General features: G+C 45.1%; 1 protein-coding gene across 2 annotated transcripts in view; it reads left to right on the top strand.

Moving 5' to 3' along the window:
• Nucleotides 1-1,219: 1,219 nt before the first annotated feature.
• The window catches only part of chm (CHM Rab escort protein), a 30,508-nt gene continuing 10,985 nt past the window's right edge, over nt 1,220-20,742 (top strand). Inside the window, exons 1-9 of one of the 2 annotated variants that reach the window (XM_076979616.1) lie at nt 1,220-1,290; nt 7,615-7,681; nt 8,224-8,296; nt 8,411-8,541; nt 8,997-9,351; nt 9,923-10,039; nt 11,474-11,594; nt 11,920-12,142; nt 17,532-17,609. In XM_076979616.1, the coding sequence (XP_076835731.1) occupies nt 1,239-1,290; nt 7,615-7,681; nt 8,224-8,296; nt 8,411-8,541; nt 8,997-9,351; nt 9,923-10,039; nt 11,474-11,594; nt 11,920-12,142; nt 17,532-17,609 (1,217 nt within the window). In that variant the 5' untranslated portion in view covers nt 1,220-1,238. The remainder of the gene's footprint in view (nt 1,291-7,614; nt 7,682-8,223; nt 8,297-8,410; nt 8,542-8,996; nt 9,352-9,922; nt 10,040-11,473; nt 11,595-11,919; nt 12,143-17,531; nt 17,610-20,742) is intronic. The other variant, XM_076979617.1, reaches the window with a different exon arrangement.

Consider the following 20,742-nt stretch of genomic DNA (forward strand, 5'->3'; position numbering starts at 1 on the left):
GACTTGTCTAAAAGAAATTAGGACTAGATGTCAATGCACTTACATCAGAGAAAACAGAACAACCACAAATAAGCTGCCTGAATATGGGTTAGATCTTAATGGCTTCTGTTACTATTGACTTGGATCTCTCATTTGATGCACATACAAGTAATACTACAACAGCTTTTATCTCTGAAACATTGTTAAAACGAAGTATCCGTTTTCGTCATATGATCCAGAGAAACTAGTCCATGCTTTTATTCCATAAAGGTTAGACTACTCTAATGCACTGCTCGTGGTGGGATCAGCCAAAATGAACTAACCAGGAATTGTAGACAATTTAATCTTTAAAATAAAGCTATTTATAGTGTACTTTTTAGAAAGTGTGAGTACAGATTGATGTGTATTATCTATATTTGTATGAAAGTAACGTTTCATTAGGCTATTAATTTTTATCACTTGACTAAACATCCTTGTATTGTGCTGTAGATACTGTTGTTTCAAGATTAAATCTTCCAAAGCATAGTGGTGACAGCATTATGTTATAGGGCAGTTTTCTCACCAGCAGGGACCAACACTGAGAAACAAATAGATGCATTTAAATACCTGCAAATCGGCCAGTCACAAGAAAACCTGTTTTAGTAAACAAAACACAAAAAGTAGGCCAAAGTTCTGAAATGTAATAAAATCTTGTGAGTGGCTGCAGACAAAGACAGTGAACGTTCCTGACTGAAAGAGCAAAAGTGAATCCAACTGAGGCAAGTGTTCAAATGGCCTAAGTGGTGGCATGATGGAGCCTACAGCATCTGCAAGTTGGCTTCAACAATTGAAAGGAAATGAAGGTTCCAGGTCAGAGCAAAACATTTGTAGGCTATACTTATACTACAGTGTAATGCCATAGGTGTTTCTATTAAATTCTTAAACATAAGCTATTTCTATTTTTTTGTTAACTTTTGCCTTATAAATAAATGAAAATGAATCCGTTTAACATACTGCCATATAATGAAGACACGTACAACAACAACAACAACAACAACAATAATGTTGTTAATAACAATAATCTAATAATAAGTTCTGACTTTTAAGACATGTTTTCAAAAGTATCTGTTACCTCAGAATCTTTCAAATAACAAAATAAAGATATGTGTCAACAATCCCAAGATGGGTGTCTAAATAATCTTTGGGTCGTTTTCCCCATTTAACTTCCTCATCGTTAAACGTCATGATATGTTGTGTCACGTGACGCTTGTAAATTCAAGATGGCTGCCGACAACCTCCCATCCGAATTTGATGTTGTCATACTTGGGACAGGTAAGAAACCGACATATAAAGGAGCATTTGTTCTCCAAAAATATATAGTTTTATGTCCACTACTGCCGAAGGACACACAAATACAGTGGCAGCTTCACGCTCACAAGCAAAAGCCACACATGGCTAGATAGCTACTTCGTTGCTAGCTAATGTCCTGTGCGGTCCATTTCACATACATATGCAACATTACATTTAGTTGTGTGTGGTCGATGCCGGTTACACTAAAAGATAATCGTTATATGATTTGAATGATTTAACTGCTACTGGGTCCAGTGAGCTAGTTAGCCAGTTAACCTTTGCATTTCATTTCGGTAGTTGGCTTAGAAATAAGTTAGCGAGCGAGCTGGGTGGATTGCTGTTTTCCACATATATCTGTTTCAAGTGTTTACTATGTTTAGGATGTCTGTGACCTGGATTTAAGAAGCTATTAACTAAACCCCAGAGTGTGTTTAACCGGTGATGGCTAGTCTTCCTCAGTGGTTTTCGCTCAGGGAAAAGCATATCTCTTGATCTCTCTATATACCGTTATATGTCAAGTTATAAATATGTATTACAAATTCCAGAGATTTTACTACGGTGGCTTATGAGGAATAGCCTAAGAACTTTGACACAGTGCAGTGATATGGTTCATGATTATTTAGACCAAGTTTATGGTCATGATATTTGTGAAAAGCTTATTTTATTATACTCCCTGAATAGCACATTGTCATATGTGTACCTTCTTGTTTCTATGTATCCAGTCTGGTTTGTTTATTACCCCCTGCGTGAGATGGTTGCCTGGCACTGGCATCATGTTATTTTTTTTTTACCATACTGATAGCTAGTCGGTACCCATCATCATTTCTAGCGTGTGTAAGGAAACACGCCCTAAATGAGCAGTCTCTTCCATAAATCATTTGGTGTTGTATCTAAATATTGACTCTAAATATTGAGCCATTTGATTAAAAAATGCAAAAAATGGTCTCCCCTAGTAATACTTTTTAACACATCTGCATTGCAGACTAAATCATCGGGCCCTACCTCTACCTATGCCATGGCTAGATTATTTGCTTTATTATGCTTACTAAATACCTTTGTTACAAAACGTATATGACGTATGCTATTAGTATATATGCCATATACTAAAATGTTCACCTCACCAGTTCATCAGGTGAAAATATTTTCTCCAGTGGCTCTTATGACCTTTTATGACCAACTAGAGGCCTATTCAAGGGCAAAATAATATGTGATTAAATACCTCTTCAGAAATGAATATACATGTCCACGGCTATCCAACTACTGGTCTAGTTTACAAGTTTCCCTCACCCTGACCAGACCCAGTTTAAATTAGTTTCCTCTCCTCTCAAAGGTAGCCTACTTTGTACTCATTTTCAAAGCACTATTCTAAAGTAGCCCACATAAACCAGTCTCTGAATCACTGAAGTACAACTGCTATTGACTTTGCCTCTATGACCTGCTTCACCACTTGATTTTGAACACAGCCAGAGATTTAGGCTACTACACTCCCTGCCCATAGGAGGTGTCCACAGAAGAACGTAGTGGGACCCCTTCAATGCTGCTGTCCTCATTCTTATTCGTAGTGTCCCGATTCGGAGTGCGAGAGTGCGCTCGTATGCAGGCCAGATCCTCAGGACAGCACCAGAGCCAAGAGATGAAGATGCTCCCTGGTGCAAGGGTGCATTGTTCTATACTGTAGGGAGGAAGATGAGGGAGAAAAGCACAGAAAAAAGAGAACGGCCTGCTATGGCTAAGAGCGACGTCCTCGCGCTGTGATTGATGGTGCGCAAATGAATATCTCTGGCCCACTTCTGGTTGCGCTCATGCAAAACCACCAGAGCCAGCTGGTCCCTAGGCTGCCAGTGACACGGGGACACGCGCAACCTGCACTATTTCTGCTCAGACGCCGCTCCGTGTCAAGGTTGCTCAGGCGGGCGTGTTTGTCCCAGGTTCCCTAGTTACCCCCTCCTCCTTTGATCTCCCCCCTAACCCTGCCCAGCCCCCCTCCACTCGCCGCTGCGTACAGGTGCAAATGAGGGTATGGACACGGAGCAGTTGTTAATCAATATGGTGGTGCCCCGCTGACATCTGCTGGCTCCAGCAGACACAAGAAGGGCCGCGTTCCTGTCTATTGAATGCCGCCGGTTCATCGCCCGGCCAGAGAGTCTCCGGGGTGTCTCAGGGTGCATCCTGGGATATGGAGCCTGTGGATTTTTTTTCCCGTGGATACTTTAGTTCCTGAGAGACAGGCAGAAGAAATAAGTGTGGAAATCCAGACTGTTGGAGGACTTTTTGGATTTGCTGTTTTAAGTTGCTGTGCTGTCAATGATGAGGAGGAGGAGTATGATTTTTGTCATAATTTCTGGGTTTGCTTTAATATGTCGTTCAAAAATAATTCGGTAACTCAAGATTTGATATCTACCTTGAGGGGTATTGTAGCCAGGTCATCTGAAAATCTTGGCTTCTGAACGTTTTCTTGCTTGAAATGTAGACCTGCATTTCAACATCACAGCAAAATTTGTGTTTTTTTGTGTGGATTTAATGTTGTTAGAAATAAGACTGGAAATACATGATGATAACGGCATTATAAAGCAAAACCTTGTAACACTGAGGCAATCTTAAGACGATTTAAACACAGTGTGCTAGGGGCCTGAAGACCTCCATGAATTGACCATGTGCAACGGGAAAGATGGGAACCCATGAGCCAAGGTTCCTCTGACAGCTAATAGAGATGAATACCCCAACACTGCTTCTCCCCTGCGCCTCCACTTAGCGGAGATGTTGTAAAAGCCATCACATAACTGAGGCTTTGACCATTTGGGTAGATTATATGCAAAAGCATTTCATCCGTTCTTAATGGAATCGCATTTGGCCAAGGTCATCCCATGGCTATGTATGCTCTTGAAGCGCTGGACCAGACGTGCTGCCTCCTCTCGGACTCAAACGGTGCAAAGAACAGTTATCCTACATTGAATTTGAATCAGAGCCTACTAAAGGTTACCTGCTTGTAGAGGTCTGCTGTTTTGCAGAACCACGTTCCAAGTATATTATTACACAATGATCTTGTTTATCAAGGATTCTGAATATTAGAGCTAGGTTGGTAGGATTACGGTTGGAGCTAAACTGTACTTGAAAAATCTGCTGATCTAATATATAGAAGCAGGGATGGCTTCCCATGATTTAGGTTATTCATTCTCTGCAGTTTAGCAGCGTTTGCATTAACATGTTCAGTGACCGAAGGCCTCTATTCATTCTTTAATTTGGTTTACTTGGCTTTATTTATTTTTTTATCACCATGTCTTATAGGCTTTGAGCTTAATTAGACTCCTTTTGGGCTGTTTTGTAAATAAGACTTGCTTCCATTGAGAGGAGGGAGATGGACGATTACAACACCTCACTATCTTCTGTCCCCTAAACAGAAAATACATGCTGTTTTTTTTTTGTCCTCATTTGTACAGATACGCATTGCTGTGAAGTGTAGGCTTTGGCTTCTTGGTCTCCGTCCTCAGCCAAGAACTAATTGATAATTGATAAGGCCTTGGCATAAAATGACTTGGAAACCTCTTCCCCCATGATACCAACATTGTTGTGTTGAATTACTCATTTAAAATCCCTCCTAGTCAATTTAGCAATTGAACTGGTCAATTCCGCAATTGAAGAATTGCAGCATACAGCAGCAGGCTATAATGAACCGCCTCACGGCTGATCGGAGCCCGCTGCCGGTCCTGGGTCCTCGTCCGTTTGCCCGACACATCCGTGACTGAGACGCACAATTAGCGTTTCTCATAACAGCGTCGCACTCACACTTACTGCTAATAGAGCCACCACGGCGGAAACGAGCGAGCCGTTTTGCCGGGCCGCGCTGCGCAGTTGGGTTAATGTAACTATTCATCTCGGATGGACCTTCCGCGCCCGCGGCTCAAATGGCCTCTATTAGCAACCGCTCCGGTTATGGAGTGCGGTCCTCGACGGCGCGCGCTCCTTTTCAGGTGACGGACTCCTCACGAGCGCTTCTCACGCGCTCTTCTCTTCGAGCGCGCGCACCGGCTTGTGAGCTCGAGCGCTTGCCACTGAGCGGCGCAGGCAGCCAGTGTTATCGTGATGAGCCCTGGGGGTACATCTGCGCCCAGATTACTTTACATCCGTGTCCGGATTTGTAATTTGCGAAGCCGACTTGGTTCGGGCTGAAGTCTTGAGAAGCGGCGCCGAGTCTGCCCCCCTCCCCCACCCGTGGAGCTCGATTTCACCCGAGGATGCTCCGCGCGCTGACCTCGGCCACCCACAAATCTGAGGTGGAGAACAGGGAGACTGCTGACTGGCTGTGAGGGCGAGATGGATAGGGGGAACGAGTGACAGAAAGAGGAGTGTGAGGGGAAAGTGGATTCCCAGGCTTTTGTCTCTCTCCCTCTCGCTCCCTCTCTCCTTTTCTCTTTCTCTTTTTCAGCACCGACTATAAATAACGCACCAAATGACTTTCAAGGTGCAGAGATAGAATCCATTTTGGAATGTTCTCCGAAATGAAGAGTGATTTATGATTTCATACAATTCCTGCTGAAAGCATTTCGGGCTTTGCTCGGTCATCAAAGTCCTGCCGGCCCCAATCTATTATTTATCGCCAAGCATGTCTGTGTGGCACTAGTGCTTTATGGCAGGTAATGTTTGTCTTTAGCAAACATGATGTGGAAAAATCGATACCGGATGGGATAAATGGCATTAAAAGATGGCGGCAAGAGGTTATTTACACTTTTTAAAAACATCTTTAGTATTGTCTCGACAGACAGAGGCGGCCCGGCCTATTGCTTTTCCGCCAAATAGTTTATTCAGATGCTTCCTGTTTGAAAGGGGCTGAACGAAGGGGAAATGAACAAATATTTTCCTTTCATTGATCTAAATTATGTAGTTTGTGTAAAAGAATGTTTTTGAAGAAGTGTCTTACTGAGCCAAGACAGAACAGCAAAAGTCTCTCCACACAGTCTGTGATGATTTATTTTTTTCATAGATATATTACATTATATACCTATGAATATTAGCCCACTGAGCATATGTACCGGTTCACATTGTTCATGTCACTTGAACATTTGACTTGTCTTCACTTTCCAGAGGAGTTTCAGATTGTTCCATCTCCCAATAAAAAGTTGAAACCTCACAGCCTGTCCCCTGTTTTCTGGCTGTCTGTAGCAGCGTTCAGAAGCTGAATGCCGAGCAAAAACACTGTTTTTCTTCGCCTCCCTTCCATTCGGCCCCGTGTGAAACCAGCAAATGTGTGGAAGGCCATAACCCGCCAGTGGAGGATTCTCCATCAGTTAAATGGCCAGGCCCAGGGAAGAGGTGCTGGGGCCTGCGGGTCCTCTCGGAATAAATCACTTTTCCATTGTGCACGCGAGGCGGCACCGCGCAAGGCCAGATGAGGAGGAAGAAAGATGGAGGGACAGGCACGCTTCAGCGGCTTAATGGAGTTGTTTTCAGCCCGGGCGCTACTCCGTCTTGCTCCCCCGGACCTCACACGGTCCACGAAAGCATTTTTTTACTGCTACTCTTTACAGTATGTAAAATGGCACGCTAACGTAGCATGTGGGCTTGTAAATGTACCAAAGCCTACCAGCACTTTAGTAATCTGTAATGGGAAACGAAGTCCAGCAGAATGGAAAGTGTGAGAATGTGCTGTAGATGAAGATAAGAAATGCAGTTCAGCTTAATACAGGGTCTTGGTGGAGCAGGGGATTATGGGCAATGTAGTGAAAAGGTGACATTTTCAGAATTTTAGGGTAGTAATCTCAGGCCTAGAAACCTCAGTCTTTGCAGTTGGTTAAATTTTTTTTGTCTTTTTCTTATTCCAAGACACCTGACACATCAGTCAGCTGGGCAATTCTCAACCTTCATGAGTTACGCTAGAACCTGAACCTAATTCGCAGTGCACGAGGGCTTTACAACAACTTTTGGGCTTTTGAACAACTGGTTTAGAGGTTAAATGCACTGGTTAAGCCGTTGTTTCAGAGTGCGCGATTACTCCCCTTGAAGTTACTCTAAGTCACTTTAATCATAATTTTATTGCTCTGTACTTCCATATGTTGCCTTCCAGTTGTCCACTGGCCAATGCAGCAGTCGAATTGAATGGAGCTCAAGTGAGCCCTAATGCTTTTTACGATCGTGGAGGTGCAATTGTGAAAGTGAGCTGGGCGGTGAGCCGGGCGGCGACGTGAGGTCGAAATGTGAGGCGCTTCCCAAATTGAATGAAGCGTTTCATTTGGAGCGAGGTCAGAGGGGAGGGCGCGGCGGAGGATTTAATGGCGGCCGGTGACAATGCTCGCTGTCTCCGTTCATTCGCAGGCCTTGCTGAGTCTGTCGTTGCTGCCGCCTGTTCGCGAGTGGGCCAGAGGGTCCTGCACTTGGACAGGTGAGTTTCCTGTGGGTTTTTGTGACCTTGGGTGTGTGTGAGTGCATGACAGGGCAAAAGGAGTAGTGTTTGAAGAACCTTGCCTGCTAATTAAGATGCCTAGATTGTATTTGAATATTGTGAATCTGGCAATCATGAGGGGGCGAATTTAAAACTCATTCAGATTGTTACTTTAGGTGTGTTTTCTTTATGGAACACAATAAATCCTGCGGTCTTTAATGTCTTAATGCTTTTGGCTGCACAGTGGTATTGCAATGGTATAAACGCTGATTTTGCAAAAAAAGTGGGCAGTCAGTGGATTCGCAAGATTACACTGAGGTATCTCAGTGCATTCACAGTCTTGCTCAGCCTCGAAATTCAAAAAAGGGGATAATGTAGATGATTACGAACTTGAAAATCCTTCAATCCTACGTCTGCTTTGTATTTCTCTCAGGTTTAATTTTGATATTGTCACTGTTCTTTGGCATTTTCTTGTTGTCCAGTGCTCAAATATCAGTGAAGACCTTTAACACCGTCTCCTCACCACCTGTTTATTGCTACAGGAGAAACTACTATGCTGGAAACTGGGCAAGCTTCACGTTCAACGGCCTGCTGTCATGGATAGAGGAGTACAAGGTTTTTCACGCCTTTCTTCTGTGCAAACATGATGTTCAGGTAGTTGCCTGTCTAACAGGAGATCTGTGGAAAACTGCTAACGCTGCTTTGGTGGGGCTGATGGGGGGGATCCAGGCCCAGCAGGAGACGCCAAACACAGAGTCAGAGCAGGGGTGGGTGGAGAAGATCGAGGAAGGAGAAGATGTGCTGCCTCTCAGCTCCACAGACTCCTCCATCACCAACCTGGAAGTATTCTCTTACACCAGGTAGGAGTTTTCTTGCTTGTGCATTTGGCTAGCTTTGCCTCCACTATACATTCCTTTATAAAAATGCAGTTTGTGCATTTTAGGGTCAGCAAGCAAGTGACTAAGTCTACATTTCGGGCATTTCAACTTTGCATTTCAACCTAATCTTGAAATTTAACTTTCTCTGGTTTTGCCAGGGACAGCATTATAGCAACTCTGTTGGTATTTTGAAGTGAAGGAGTGGATACATAAATTGCTTGGGGACGAAAATCCTCAAAAGTGTAAATCACATTCCTTGTGAAACAAACACGTTTTGGTGTCCTTCTATGATGAAGTGTTAAAAATCTTTTTATGACTTTGAGAACTTGTAAGTTAATTTTTTTTTTGTGAAACACTTTGAATTGCCAGTGTGTAATGTGTATGAAAAGTGCTATATAAATAAAGTTGCCTTTTTTAATGTTGTTATCTCTGCATAGTGAGGAGTCTGAAGAAGAGGAGGAGGTGGTGAAGGTGTCTATGGCAAATTGCTTTCCTAAAGACTCTGGGGCAACAGCTGAAGAGTCCAGCGACATTCCTATAGAAGCCCAAGACTCTCCTGATGACAGTGCACAAGGTGCTGCTGAGTCTCAGAAACAAGGGGTGGAGTCGACAGACCCCAGTGACAATGAGCAAACGCCTGAAACCCAACAATCTAGCCAATCAAATGAAGGTGACAAGGAAGAGCAGCCAATCACCAACCCAGCTGAAGCACCTGTAGAGTTGAAGAAGAAGATAACCTATGCTAAACTGTTGAAGGAGGGACGCAGGTTTAACATTGATCTGGTGTCTAAGGTGAGTGTAGTTGATCAACAGTGAAACACCAAGTCATTATGTTTAGTCAGTTTCTAATTTTTGTCCGTGTTTTCTAATATTTGCTTGTTTTCCTGAGATCCTTTTAACCTCAGCCTGACCTTTTCAACTAGTTTACATTTTTGTAAAACCCTGGGAATGTGGAATATGTTGTTTCCTTAATATAAGACCAGTATGTCACTTGCGTACTAATTACCTCCTCGTTCTAATAGTTTTTTAAATATATCAGTTAAATGTTTCAGCGTTATTTAATCCTTCTTGCTGGTTCTGCCAAGTAGTTCTGTCTTTTATTCTTTCATGGAAAACTTTATTTAATTGGACTGTTGTATTGCTGATTATTAGAACATAATAACATAACATTAATATGTAATTAGGAGGTCTGATGCAGTGAGCTTATCATGGCGGTAATGGGACTGGCAAGAAAGACTAAATATCTCATAATGTCATATACCCTAATTTCCTTCGGGATCAATAAAGTATCAATTCTGTTATATTCTACATCTGTAATGGAGTCAGAATATGACTGCTTGGCTGCCATGTTCTCATCTTACAGCTGCTGTATTCGCGCGGGTCACTGGTGGACCTGCTCATCAAGTCCAACGTGAGCCGCTATGCGGAGTTCAAGAACGTGAATCGCATCCTCACCTGCCGTGATGGCAAGGTTGAGCAGGTAGACCTTCTCGTGCCCTTCCTGAAACTTCCACAGATGCACCCATCCTTAATCTAATTTATGTGTTTGTCTCATCCACAAAGGACATGGAAACGTCATATTAGTCACACATGCAAATCTTCGTTATTAGACCATTTAATACCAGGACTGGTATTTTAAAGTTTGTTTCCTTTTTCTAATATTAATATAAACATATAAGCAGTTAAGAATATTTTTTACTCCCTTGTGCAGTTAAAATTATGTGCTCCTGAATCCCCACAAGTAGCCCGTCCATTTGGCTGGTAGGAGTGATGGCACAGTGCTGATAAGCTGGCCAACTCCCAAACGCACGTCTAAACTCTTGGCTGTGATTTGTCATGGTTCTAACCGCCGCAAATCACTGTTTTCATCCGCTTTCTTTCCTGCTGGGATGTCCCACATCTTCCGGTGGACGTGCTGGCCAGCATCTTGCAGTTAGTCACAGCCTGCAGCCTCTGGTCTACAGGCTTGTCTAATAGAGTTGGATCGTTTGGGGTAATTTACCTTTACCTGCGATTCTTAATATTAGTTGCTTAAGATTTACTCTTGGTTGCTGAATAGGCACAGGAGTGTGGTGGCTCTATTTTATATACACAGGAGTGTGGTGGCTCTATTTTATATACACAGGAGTGTGGTGGCTCTATTTTATAACCATTTGTAGTGTGACACCGTTGGTGTAGCCTGTAGTCTTAATATAAAAAAATCTGTACACATGAACAGGTATTAGCAGCTATATTCAGTGTTAATGGGTAATAAAGAGGACCAACGCTTACTTTCTGTTTGGTTTTAATGGATGATGTGCTGATTTATGTAATTATTCATTGTTACAGTTTTCACATTGATGGTGGCTTAGACCAGCAGCACTAAAAATATAACTAGTGAAGACTCACACAAATCCAGTTTGATTTTTATCGGAAAAAGAAACTAGTCAAACTTTGTTGCAGATTGTAGCTTGGATACTTTAAATACTTTTAGATATGTTGCTTGAGAGGTACATTACCTGGGATGCAAATGCTGTTTGGTTTATTTCTGTTTAGCTTGGCTACAAATAAGAGCAACCCTCAGACAACCACTGTGATGTTTTAGCATAATCTCCACGGCTTTTCCTTGCTCTGGCTATGAAGTGGCACTCAAATGATTTCTGATTGAGGGAACCTGTTCTATTTACTAATGTGACTGACCAATCGACACTGAAAAAGGTTTTTTTCCCCACTAATGATATTAAAATCTTTCTTTCAGTCTGTCTGTCTCTGTCTGTCTGCCCGCCTTCCTTTCATTCTCCTGGATTCCTGTTTCGTCCCGTTGGTTCACTCTCTCCACCCCTCGCCTCAAATCCATTTTAATCAACTCCCTTTCCCTCTACTTTCTCTCATCCCTTTCCCTCCATCCCCCCCCCCCCCCCCCCCCCCCCCCCAGGTCCCATGTTCACGGGCCGATGTATTTGGCAGTAAACAGCTGAGCGTGGTGGAGAAACGCATGCTGATGAAGTTCCTCACGTTCTGTCTGGACTTTGAGCAGCACCCAGAGGAATTCCAGGGTATGACTCTTCTTCAGCTTCTGTTTTTTCTTTGTGCCTCTCCATGCCCTTCTCTCCCAAACGTATATATAGTTTCTCTCTTAATGTCTAATATATATGCTGTCATATAGCGTCCTCACGGGCCCCAAAATGTTCAAGGGCTTCCATATGGATTCTGTATAAGGACATTTATAGAATCGGCAGAGGTCGCTTTTGTGATGCCGGAATCTTATTTTTGTTACTTTGTTTCCAACTGACGCTGAAATTAACGTCGAGAGCGGTAGCTGTGTGTGAGCCAAGCGTCGCTAACCGCGTTTCAATCCTCCTCGACGTGTAACGTGTTCAGGCTTCTCGGAGAAGCCGTTCTGGGAGTTCCTGAAGAGCCAGAAACTCACGGAGAACCTGCAGCATTTCGTGCTGCACTCCATCGCCATGGCGGCCCAAGAGACTCCGACCGAGGACGGTCTGAAGGCCACGCAGCACTTCCTGCGGTGTCTGGGTCGCTACGGCAACACGCCCTTCCTGTTCCCCTTGTATGGCCTGGGTGAGATTCCACAGTGCTTTTGCAGGTGAGGCGGTACTGGAACTTCTGAAACATAAGCTGACTTGAGTCAGTAGCTTGTCAAAGATTACATTGTATAATAGGTTGCTGTCATTTAAAACTATGGTACGTGCATGTAATAAGTTAAATAATTAAAACATTGGAGTTAGGTTCCAACCTTAATTAACACAGTAATGTTCAAATACTCCAGTTGTCTGCCTTGATTAGCTGTATAAGGTATGTTAGAAGTCTGTGGGGGAAAAGACCTCGTGTGTCTCAGATTAATGTACCTGAGGAAAAAAGCATCTGACTTTAGTATGACTGTAATGTAATTACTTTTGGAGTTTCTGAGGAATCAAACCATGCTCGCTGCATAAAGTGTGTATGGATAAGCTCTCTACACACACACACACACACACACACACACACACACACACACACACACCGTCACACAGGCAGACACAGGGCACTAAAGGGAAAAGGAGGGCCAAGCCTGTGTGGTGCCATAAGTGGCTGCTTTTAGCACTCCAGGTCTGTGGGGATTGTTGCTGTAAAACTGTGGCACTTAAAGGCGAGGAGTCTTCTGGCCACTGCCACAGAGAGGATGTGCTTCTGTCAGTGAGAAGAACTCTGGCAGGAGGCCAGCTTTAGAGAGCACATCTCCCCAAAGGCAGGCCGATTCGTGTGGCGTTTATCTTGAAATTGCCCCTGTGGTATGCAAGAGTCCATACATTCTCTAAGTTATGACCTGTTGAGGATATTTCGTGCTCCATAAAGCTGGCCTGACTTCATATTACATTTTTGGGACATATGAGAAACATTGTGAAGTGGATCAGAGCTTTACTTTGTACAAAAGATATTACCTAAATTTTTTGTATCCAGGCAGTGTTCTATTGTCTGGAATTTGAGGCTAGGTAGACAGGATGTAAAGATGCACCACTTTCATATGAACTTGTATATCACATACAGAAGCAGTATCTTTAAATATCGCTCGCCTCTATATGACATTTTTCTATCGCGCAAAAGTTTAATTTGTAAAGATCTATTTCTCTCGCTCTTAGGTATACACATCCTAACCTGCCAGAGGATGAAGGCTTGATGTGGGAATTTGAATGTGACTCCTGTGTAGCAAGTAAAGAAGCGCTGTTGACTACCGCTTTTGTCCGCTAATCGCCTTTGCTGATGTTCAGATAAGCGCTAGCACGTCTGGACTCAGTCCAGCCTGTGGGTTTCCCACCAGCTGCTCCGGAAGCAGTTGTTCCACCCTCAGGTTCCTCTTTGCTTGACCCTTCGGTACAGCAACGCAGACCCGTGTCTGCCGTTTATTTCGTGTCGGTTTGCAATTTTTTTTTACGTCTGTCAGTTTCAGTATCAATCCACGCACGATATATTAGCAGGCTGTGCCTCATATTCATTTAAAAGTTACTCAGTATTCAGTCAACGGACCTGCGGTCAGCGCAGGCCATTGCGGAACGGCCGCGCGCGTCAACGCTGTGCAGTGAGATATCCTAGAGAGGAAGAAAAAAAGAAGTGTCGAGGAGGAGGAGGATGACGAAGAGGGGCTGGAAAATGAAAAGGCAGGAGACCTCGAGAGGCGACCGAAGCGAGGGATAGAGAGACAAAAGTCGGCGTGAGAGGTGGCGAGGAGGCGGGGTCATCCATCACGCTGATACCTGTTCGCAGGTGATGGATGGATGGACGGCGGCGCAAACTCAATAATGCTCACTCTCTCGGGTTATTCACAGATCAGCGAGCAGCGGCGCTAATAAAGTGATGAAATGCTTTGCTGTCCTTGCCCGCATTATCCCTCAAGTTTTGACAGCGGAGACTCTTTTTAATTTTCAAATAACCTTTGGCGCTGCCGGCTTTCTTCTTTCCCGTTACGTTCGCTGGTCCTTCCTCGAGTTTTATTTATTTATTTATCTTGCGCAGGGAGCGCGCGGTTTGAGAGAATGCGATTCATGTAGCCTTGTAAACACATTGCGGTCTTGGCAGCTTTTGATTTGCAACCTCTACCACCGCAGTCCAATCAGACGACAGTCAAACAGAAACAGATTGAGAGGACGAGGAAATGCATTAATTAGAACCAATGATTGTCTTTTCCAGCATTAGCTCACAAATCATATTTCCTCTGCGTAATTTTTTCTTCATCCACCTCGTCATCTCGGGCTGCAATAAACATCTAATTTATTCTGATCGGAGTGGGATTTAATTTTCGGCGAGAGCGGCTGGCCAGGCAGCATGGTGCTTTGTTTTCTTTTAATTATTGGCCAACCATTAGCCCCCCACTCTGGCGCCCAGCACCCCAGATTACAAGCACATTTTGTGAGCAGCGATCCTGACAGGTGAGTGGTCTTTGCCGCGTGCAGTAATTCTGTTTGTTTAGCTCCTCCTGGGCGGCGGAGGATTTATTGTTGACGCACGCAGAAAAAGTGGTTGTAAACCCCTTGGCTGTTCCTCATCATGAATTCTCCTGATGATTTTGGCCTGCGAGGGACGGAGGTATCGGGTGGCGTTAGTCCAATTATGAAGGCCTTATCAAGAGGGCAGGCCTTTTTCACCTTTGCCAACGTACATTTACTGAAGCATCTAGAGTCACAGCGATGCAGCGAATGCCTTCTGCATCAGGAGCATGCGGTTTTATCCACGAAGGGCCTCTGTGGCTGTGGGTTTACGTTCCAGCACTGCCGGAGTGCACCTGCTTCCACTTAATCAGTTTGGCGTTGGTCTTCAAACAGCCGATTAGTTGTCTTGCGTGCGTTCCTGCTCGCTGGAACAAAAACCTGCAGCCACACTGTCCCGTTAGTAATTTCACACTCACAGACGTTTGTTCCTTCGCTTTATGTCCCAGGAGCAGCAGCTTATAAAGTTGAGTCACCCTGTCTGTTGCACGCCTAGCTGTAACATCCGTGTCTTCTCAGCCATCTATTTAATTCTAAACGAATCAATGAATCATATTTAGCCCCACCCTTACTTGATGCATTTAAGGAGGGGTTAAGCACTTTAATTCAGGCTAATTCCTTAGTTATTAATCTTGGGCATATTATTTAGTGACTACTATGAATTATTGAGTGAGTACATTGAAACTGATATGAAAGGTATGTAGTTATAGGAGTGAGCAGAGAGAGTGAGTGCTCACTGGTGGACTCAGGGGCTAGAGGAGGTCTTGACCTCATACTCATGCTCCACTGCATTTGCAAAGCTGCACAGTTAGTAAGAAAGAAAGTAAGATACAATAGCACATTTGTGTCGAATGCTTCAAAGGTATGAGGCGAATAATATAATTGGTTGAGATAATGTAATTAATCACCTTACCCTCTTATTTATATTCTGCAGCTAGTCCTTTTTGTGTATAATATATAGATGTGCCTTTGTTTATAGAAAAGAAAAATGCTTTGTGGTTCCGAACTCGTGTCCTTGCAAAATGTAGCAGGTCATCGTGATTGGCTGCAGACGAAGGTAATTGGCTACACTCTTTGGAGGAAGCATGTGTTAGCAAACACCTTTCCATGTTTGTACATTGGTGAAAAAAGAAGTTGACCAGGAAATCTTGAATTCAGAAACTGGTAAGAAAGTGTAAGAACACACGTGTAGTGTACCTGTTAGGAGTGATGGTGATCAGAATTAGTCAGGAACAAGCCAGACAAGTCTTGACTCCACTTCATAGGAACTCAGCCTTACTAGAGTGTAGGCCAAACTCTTTAAGATTGGTCTTGGGTCCTCTTCCTCCTCCTCCTCCTCTTCCTCCTCCTCCTCCAAAAATGTCCCAACATCTCAGTTTTTGATCATTGATGTGCATGTTTGCTTGTTTGTCCCCCAACCCTCATTGTCCATGATGGAACAATCTACTTAGCTTGACAAACTAGTATTTGTACTGGATTACAGCCCGTGGGTATACCTAGCCATTATGTGGTTCTGATATTTCATCATTACCGTCCCATCACGTGCCTGTGAAGTTGAAAACAAGGCAGCCTCCGCCCTTGTGAGGCTCCGTTCAATTTATTTTGGGCTTGAGTGCGATGTCGCTGGAAGAGCCTGCAGCTTATTTGTGCTTCTTGTTACATTACCTTTTAATTACAGAAATAACTAGTTGGAGGCAGTTGTTTTGTGGGGATTTGGGTGAAGGGGAGGGTTAGGTGATGAGAAAGGGGGAGTTGTCAAAGATTTATTTTGGATGTGACCTTCTCCACACTCACTGCAGCTGTAATCAGTGGAATTAATAGCATAATCAAATTATACACAAACTCATAAATCATCGGCGAGGGCGCTGTCACGGCGTTGGGCTATTAATGGCCCCCATTGTTTTGCTAGCGTATTAAAAAATCACGTCCCCTGATTCCCGCCTTGATAGGAACTGAAATGCCATTTAGAGGCTATAAAGACCGAGGGCTCGTGCGGGGGTACCGGATTTTCACAACTGTTAATTTAGCCCTGCGATGGTGCGCGATGTCGTGGGGGCGATCGGCAGGGCACGTGGGGGGAGGAGGGGGTGGTGGATGGCGGCCCCCGTGTGCTCTGCCATCGCGGCCGACGGCGGGCAGTTAATTAGAGTAATATCAGCTTAAACGTCTGTCAGTTAGGGTTAATGACATCAAAGGACTTTCCCCTGCCGTTTCTGTGGGCTTCTGTGGAGGACATGAGATGGGCCCAGATGATTGCTGGCAGGTTCAGCTTCTCCCCCCCCACCCACCTTCCCCAGTGCTTTATTAAGATGCCATGTCTTTAGATTAATCTGTGGGGACAGAGGCATTTTAGCAGCCCCCAACCCCCCCTCATCCTCGGGGACCCTAGACTATGGGAATGACTGGGTATATCTACTGCTATCACTTCATCTCTTCCTTTAGACCTGGTCCCCATGTAGATCCGACATACAGCCTCTGTAATCCCTTCATTTTACGAAGGCGGCTCTCTTGGGTGAACCAGAACCATATCACAAGTCAGTTGTATCCAGTTGGCTTTTAACTTGCTGGGACTTGTTCAATGGAAGGGGGAGTTTAGGGTTCATCTTATGTAAAAGCTGCTTATGTAATAACAGGTCTGTGATTGCTACTTATTGATCAAAATGATGAAATTTGCTCCTTGTTGTATGAGCTGCAACAGCTCCTTTACTACAAAAAGCTGCAAGAGAAAGTGTGAAATAACGTGACTTATGTTTCTGGTGACATTTTTGCCCTGTCAAATTAATTAGATTTTGTTCTTTCGGTGTAGACAAGGTGTGATCAGATCCTTTGTTGCCTTTAATGTCATACTATCTCTTGTAATTGTGGGTGTTTGCCAGATCCTAACAAATTCAGTCTAATGTGTCTGTGCCTAAATGTGTGTGTGTGTGTGTGTGTGTGTGTGTGTGTGTGTGTGGGTGCATGGGTGGGTCGTTGCGTGTTTCTTCCCCCCCCCCCCCCCCCCCCCCCCCCCCCCAGAATGTGTGCTGTCTTTGGCGGGATTTATTGCCTGCGACATTCCGTACAGTGTCTGGTTGTGGACAAGGAATCGGGCAAGTAAGTAGCTCACCATCGATCCACCACCTACACCAACTTCGCTCTGACACAAATACTAAAACAAAAGAACAAGAAAACATGCCCCCCCCCCCACCACCACCAAAAAAAAAAGATAAAAAGCCAGGAGACAGCAGACTTGGCCTTCATCCTAGCTCATCTAGTCTAGGTTGGGCCTCAACTTCGACTGGAGTTCCTTTGTAAACAGGTCCCTGGAAATAAAGCAAAAAGAGAGTAAGAGGGTGAGTTGGAGAGGGGGAGAGGGGTTCTGAGAGGGACCAGGAGGGGGCTCAGAATTATAGATATGGAATTAATTTTCTGGGAGACAGCAGTGCACAGCCCCCCTGAAGCAGCCGAGCTCGGAAGACAAATCACGGTCCCTGCCACTTGGGCCGGCGATGAGTGATGCCGCTTTTTCCTTGTGGCCTTACCTCCACTAATTGATTTTCATCTGAAGACAAAAAAGCCCTCTGTTGCTGCCTCTTAAAAAATGAGAGTTCATCTCCAGTCTCCCTTGATTAATCTGTGCTGATAATGTGCGTCAGGCCTCACCAGAAAGGCCTTTAATGAGTTTCAAAGGTGGATTGTTGTCATAAACTAGGTTAGATCGGAGCTTTTTTTTTTCTTTTTTTCCTTTGCTGCTCCACCCCTCCCCCGTTTTCTCTCTCTTTCATTCCTGTTCGCTCCCTGGCCGCATCTTGGGCGAAATATTGAGTTTCTTTCATCTTGGCGGTGGGTGACGCCACCAGGGGTGGGGTTGGGGGGTTTTCTGTGGATGTGGATAGCACACAGGGATGGGTGCGTGTGGTTGCCTTGTTCCCCTGCTGGGAAGAAGGCTCTGAGATTTTCAGTCCGGACACCGAAAGAAGAAGCGGTGTGCTTGGAAGTGACTAGGGAACCGTCTCACTGAGACGCCTGACTTTGACTTCCTGTCCTCTTCCTGGAGAGCATAAAGAGCTCTCAAGCTCGTAGGTGACTGTCTCCCTCCCTAGTTTCATTTGACAGAGGTCGTCTCCATATATACGACGTGACCCTGGCAGAGCCGGTCCACTCGCCCTTCGGTCCCCCACTGCTGCCCGTGCTTGAGCGGTGTTGCGGCTAAGTGGTCTTCAGGACTTAACGCGGCATACCAAAAACTTATCAAGACAGCCGTGACGAATAGACGCCGCTCCTGAGCCCTTCCGCCTCCCTCATCAGGACCAGAAAGTCGAACAAGCGCGAACAGGTGATGTGGGCCTGCGCAAGTTTTCGAGGAAAGCCGCAGGGTCCAATCTCCTGGACAACAACCAGCGCCACTCGGCGCTGCCCATATGCGCGCTGAGGATCCTGGTCGAGTGCTGGACGGTTTCCAAGTTACTGTGTCAATCAGGTCCTGAAATCCAGTCCATAGAGCTCCATCAGAGGGCTCGGCGTGGAGAATCGCTGCCCTCCGCCAGAGGCACCCGGTTGTCGACTCGACCCCGCTCTTGCCATACATCATCGGCTGGGGGGGGGGCAGAAAAAAAAGTTCCATGAAGGTGAAGAGGTAGAAGAAAAAAGAAAAGAAGAGTTGGCAAGGTGTCTGGCAGGCTGAACAATGATTTTAATTTCCCCAGCATCATAAATTACCTCCCTATGTCTTCTCTTATTACAGGCATAAAGCTGAAAAGGGTAGAGCTAGATTAATAATGCAGCAGAGGATTATGGGGCCGTGGAGCCCACCTGCCACTTGGCGCGGAGGTGGGTCCGACAGCGGCCCGACTTGTTAGCACGGGCGACAGTCGCCTCAATCACGTGTCCGATCCCATTTGTCCCGCTGCTCTTATCTCTTGCCTCATCAGCATGACTTGATCGCTCCACTCGGCTACGCTGAGTGGCCCTGTCACTCCGTGTTACTGGCTCAGAACAGCTGTCCATCTCCAGGTCTTTTGTTGCGCAGGCCCTATTTTTGGGTCGTACCTCACCTCAGTCCTCAGTTCTGACCTCAGACCTCAAGCTTTACCTCAAACTCAGTAAAGACTTCAGACCTCAGTTGTGTCTTCAGGCCTCAGACCCAAGATGAGCTTCACCTCAGACCCAAGATGAGCTTCACCTCAGTCCCAAGATGAGCTTCACCTCAGACCCAAGACGAGCTTCACCTCAGACCTAAGACGAGCTTCACCTCAGCTGTACCATCCGTCATGACGTCATTTTGCATACTGCCCATGATCAATTTAGCCTGAACTAAGGAGTGTTTGTGGGGAAGTGTATAAAAGTCAAATGAGTTTGGAAGCGTGTGCCCATCAGGAACAAGGTTAACGTTCTGATTGGCTCAGAGGCAGCCAGTGCTTTATGAGAGGTATTTATGAACAGTTTTGATGATCTAGAAAGCAGGACCTGGCCTTGGGTCAAGTGAAACCCAGTGATTAGCACTATATCAACATTTTATGAATGCTGACAGAAGACACTTCTGTGCGTATAAGTGTGGGTCCTCCTGGGACTGAGGTACAGTACACAGCAATGGGACCTGTGATCATCAGACCTGTGGTGTCTGACAGTCTCCAAATTTCAAGTTCCAAAGGGAGGTTGATGGTGCGTAATTGAGTCCTTGAGGCTTGTGTTAGAAGAATGTGGCGGGAGGTCAGATGTTAGACAAAGAGGGTCAATTCTGAAAGTAACCGTTAGTCTTTTCTTGGCAGCAGTGCCAGATTCAGCAGTGATCCTGAAAGGCTGGTGTGTGCACACTGTGTGTGTGTGTGCGTGTGTGCGTGCACCCTGTGTCTGCGCTTCGCTGGCACTTGCCCCTCAGGTGCGGCGAGGCTGTGGAGTGTGTCCCATATCGCCCGCGTTCATCGCATCGGCTGGCGATTGATTGGAACCCCTGTGGCTTCCTTCGCCAGTTCTCCTCAGCAAATAAATCTTCATTTACATAAACAGATCTGTCCCGAAGTCAGTCCGGCACGTGGGCAGAGGGAAGATTGTTCTGAGGGCCGCCCTTTTTGTCGGGGGAGCGAGGTGCTTGCCTGGTCCTTTATTGTGATGTGAAAGTCCATTTCAAGGATGTCACCCGTAGCCCATTAGTTTGGATAATGAGCCCTATAAAGCACATTTATAACTCTTGACATAACAAGCCGACAGATTCCCCTTCGTTCCCCCTTCTTCTTCCTGTCTCTCTCTT

Source organism: Brachyhypopomus gauderio, chromosome 18 (assembly GCF_052324685.1).
Source record: "Brachyhypopomus gauderio isolate BG-103 chromosome 18, BGAUD_0.2, whole genome shotgun sequence".
NCBI classification, from domain to species: domain Eukaryota; kingdom Metazoa; phylum Chordata; class Actinopteri; order Gymnotiformes; family Hypopomidae; genus Brachyhypopomus; species Brachyhypopomus gauderio.